This window comes from Uloborus diversus, chromosome 2 (assembly GCF_026930045.1).
Source record: "Uloborus diversus isolate 005 chromosome 2, Udiv.v.3.1, whole genome shotgun sequence".
Taxonomy (NCBI): Eukaryota; Metazoa; Arthropoda; class Arachnida; order Araneae; family Uloboridae; genus Uloborus; species Uloborus diversus.
In genome coordinates, this window is record NC_072732.1 from 170,370,789 (window position 1) to 170,373,578 (window position 2,790).

The 2,790-nt window shown below is 35.6% G+C and overlaps 1 protein-coding gene across 1 annotated transcript; it reads left to right on the forward strand.

The window, feature by feature from the left end:
• Window positions 1–581: 581 nt before the first annotated feature.
• On the forward strand, window positions 582–1,913 carry LOC129216653 (uncharacterized). Its single transcript, XM_054850870.1, has one exon. The coding sequence runs from the start codon at window positions 582–584 to the stop codon at window positions 1,911–1,913; it is 1,332 nt and encodes a 443-aa protein (XP_054706845.1).
• The last annotated feature ends 877 nt before the right edge of the window (window positions 1,914–2,790 follow it).

The following is a 2,790-nucleotide window of genomic DNA, read 5'->3' on the forward strand; positions in this document are numbered from 1 at the left end:
TCTTTAACCTAAATGCATTTTTCTACCGTTTGATTGCACAGTCGAAAATCCGTGTGAAAAAAAACGCTGTAGTGACAAACGAATCCATTAATAATTGCAATTAATTTGCAACTTTAAAAGGTTTTTGGATGATCAAAATACTTTCTGTGAAATAGTCTTTTTGAAAAAGTAAACGTTGGATGATATATGTTACTGTTAATATATATGCTGAACTCAATTGAAAAAATACTTAACGAAATTTTCAGATGCATATATTATAATCGAAATTACTATTGAATTAATGAAAAGATATCTCACTAGCTTAAAATATTCGTTTCCAAAGAAAGCTGTTAATCGCTTCAATGATGTTTCCAAAACACTGAGATGTTGTGGCAACAATTAGTTTTTAAGTAGAAAAAACAACAATATGTTTATTACAAGAATGAATCTTTGCATTTAGTTTGTTTGTTGGGGAAAAACTTTAACATAAAATGAAATGAAATTTCTTCTTTTTTTTCATGCAATTGGTCTTTGCTGAAAATTAGGCATTCCAAATAAAATAGAACTGATAATCCAATAAGAAATTCCTGATGAGTACAACAATGGCTAGCGATTCGAGTTATACTACTGATTACAGTTCGTCTATTGATTCCGAAAAAGAGAAGGCCATACAAACTGCATGTCAGGAGATAGCGGCTGCCAACAGATTTGACTTCCATGCGAAAATTGGCTCAGGAACTTTCGGCGATGTGTTTAGGGTCGAAGACAAAGAAAGGAACGTTGTACTGGCTTTGAAGATAATATCCAATGAAGATTTATGCCAAGATGAAAACGATTTCTGGCCTCAACTGCAACATCCCAACATCGTGCCACTTTTAGAAACCATTAAATACTCTTCTGCACAAGTATACTTAATGCCGATGATGAAAACTTCCCTATACGATGTTGTTCATGAATCTAATTTTTGTGATGGCATTGGTTGCTGGAAAAAGCTCAAAAAGTGGTTGCACCAAGTTCTCTGCGGTTTGGAATACATGCATGGAAAGCAGTTTTGCCACTTGGATCTCAAAGCAGATAATGTGCTGATATCTGAAAATGGGGTAGCAATGTTGTGCGATTTTTCTTTCATAAAATCAACTACAGAAGTGATAGAAAAAGGAGATTTTGGCTTGCCGAGTATCTACCGACCCCCCGAGGCTCGTCCCTGCCTGTCGGAGTACGAAACTAAAGTCAACGGTATTGCGTTTGACCAGTGGAGCTTTGGCATCATGACCCTCGAAATCTTCACCGATGCCCCCCTCTCGGATAAAGTGGATACCATCAGCGTCAGTTCCTCAGATTCGAACCCTCCCCCAGTAGATCTGTGGCACAGAGATCTATACCCCGTCCTTATGAAGGAAACACAAGAGAAAAAATTCAAATTTTCCGTTCGTAAATGTTTCCCTAAACTGAAACTAGCTCTGAAAGAGTGCAGACGTGCCTTAGAATTCATATTGGTGTTCCTTCAGCCCCACCCCAGCCAAAGATGGACCGCTGAGCGAGGAAAAAGACACGCCTTTCTCGAAAAAGGGAAACTAAGACTTGGAAGACCATTACATGAAGTCTGGTCTAAAACTGATATTCCTTCAGAGCTTAGAACAGCATTTATTAGTACTAAAATGTCCTCTGAAGAAATACTAATACCTGAAAATTCAACTTACAGCAATGCTTCTCAAAGTACTTCAAGAAAAGAGAACATGAAAGTCAATGTGGAGGAACTTGACTCCCTGTATCACTCTTTAACACTGAAGAAATTTGATGAAAATAAAAGTTCAAACTTTGGCGGCAATGATCAGAAACGCAAAACAAAAAACAGTGTGAATATACGACAGAAAAGGACAAAATGTTTGAGTGAGAATGACGGACACATGTGTAAAGACAAGAAAAGTACTTAACCTTGCAACCACGAATTTGGAAAATACCAAGAAGCTTGAGCAAACAAAAGACACACAATTCAATAGATCCACAAACGGTAACATACATAGTAACCGTTTTAAAACTGAAGGAGATAGATAACAATTAAACCCAAGCAGATTCAGATTGAGTTCAACTACTACCTTTGAACACAGACTAGTCTCACATCAACTAAGTATCCCATTGCCCTCAGGCTGAACATAATAATACAAAAAAAAAAACTAGCAGCCTCCTGGAATCGATGGTACAAATGACAATAAATTCTTAAATTTAAAATACGAATCCGCTGTCTTTTGAATCATCAAAACAATTCAAATAATTTGTAAGTATTAGAATACCAGAATTTAAATTGTTTTAAACATCAAATGTTGATCAAGCAAATTTTAAATTTTAAAATAAATCATTTTCTAGCATAAAAAAAAGTTTTCGAGTGATTTTGTGAATATTCAGAAGGATTCTTCCATTGAATTTGTCTTGTCATATAATGATCAAAACGATAACATATTTCTAATTACTAAGAAAAAAATTCTGGGAAATTATACAAGGTGTTTCAAAAGTATCTTGACATTTTCCTAAAAAATGTTTTTATTACGAACTGATCAGTACAAATGAGAATGATAAGGTACAATTAATGTGTTTTAATATGACAGAGTTTTGTACAGAGTGGTCCGAAAACAGTCTTACCTGCCCCTCCCCCCTCCTCTCCTCCATTCTTTATGTGTAATATTGTTAGTTGTGGATGAATATTTGTTAAACAAATACTTTGAAATCTTAAGAGTCATAAACATCGGGCTGAATTCTGCGCCGTATTCTCGCAGATGCTTTGAACTCCAAAAACTCGCCCGTATCGACCAGATA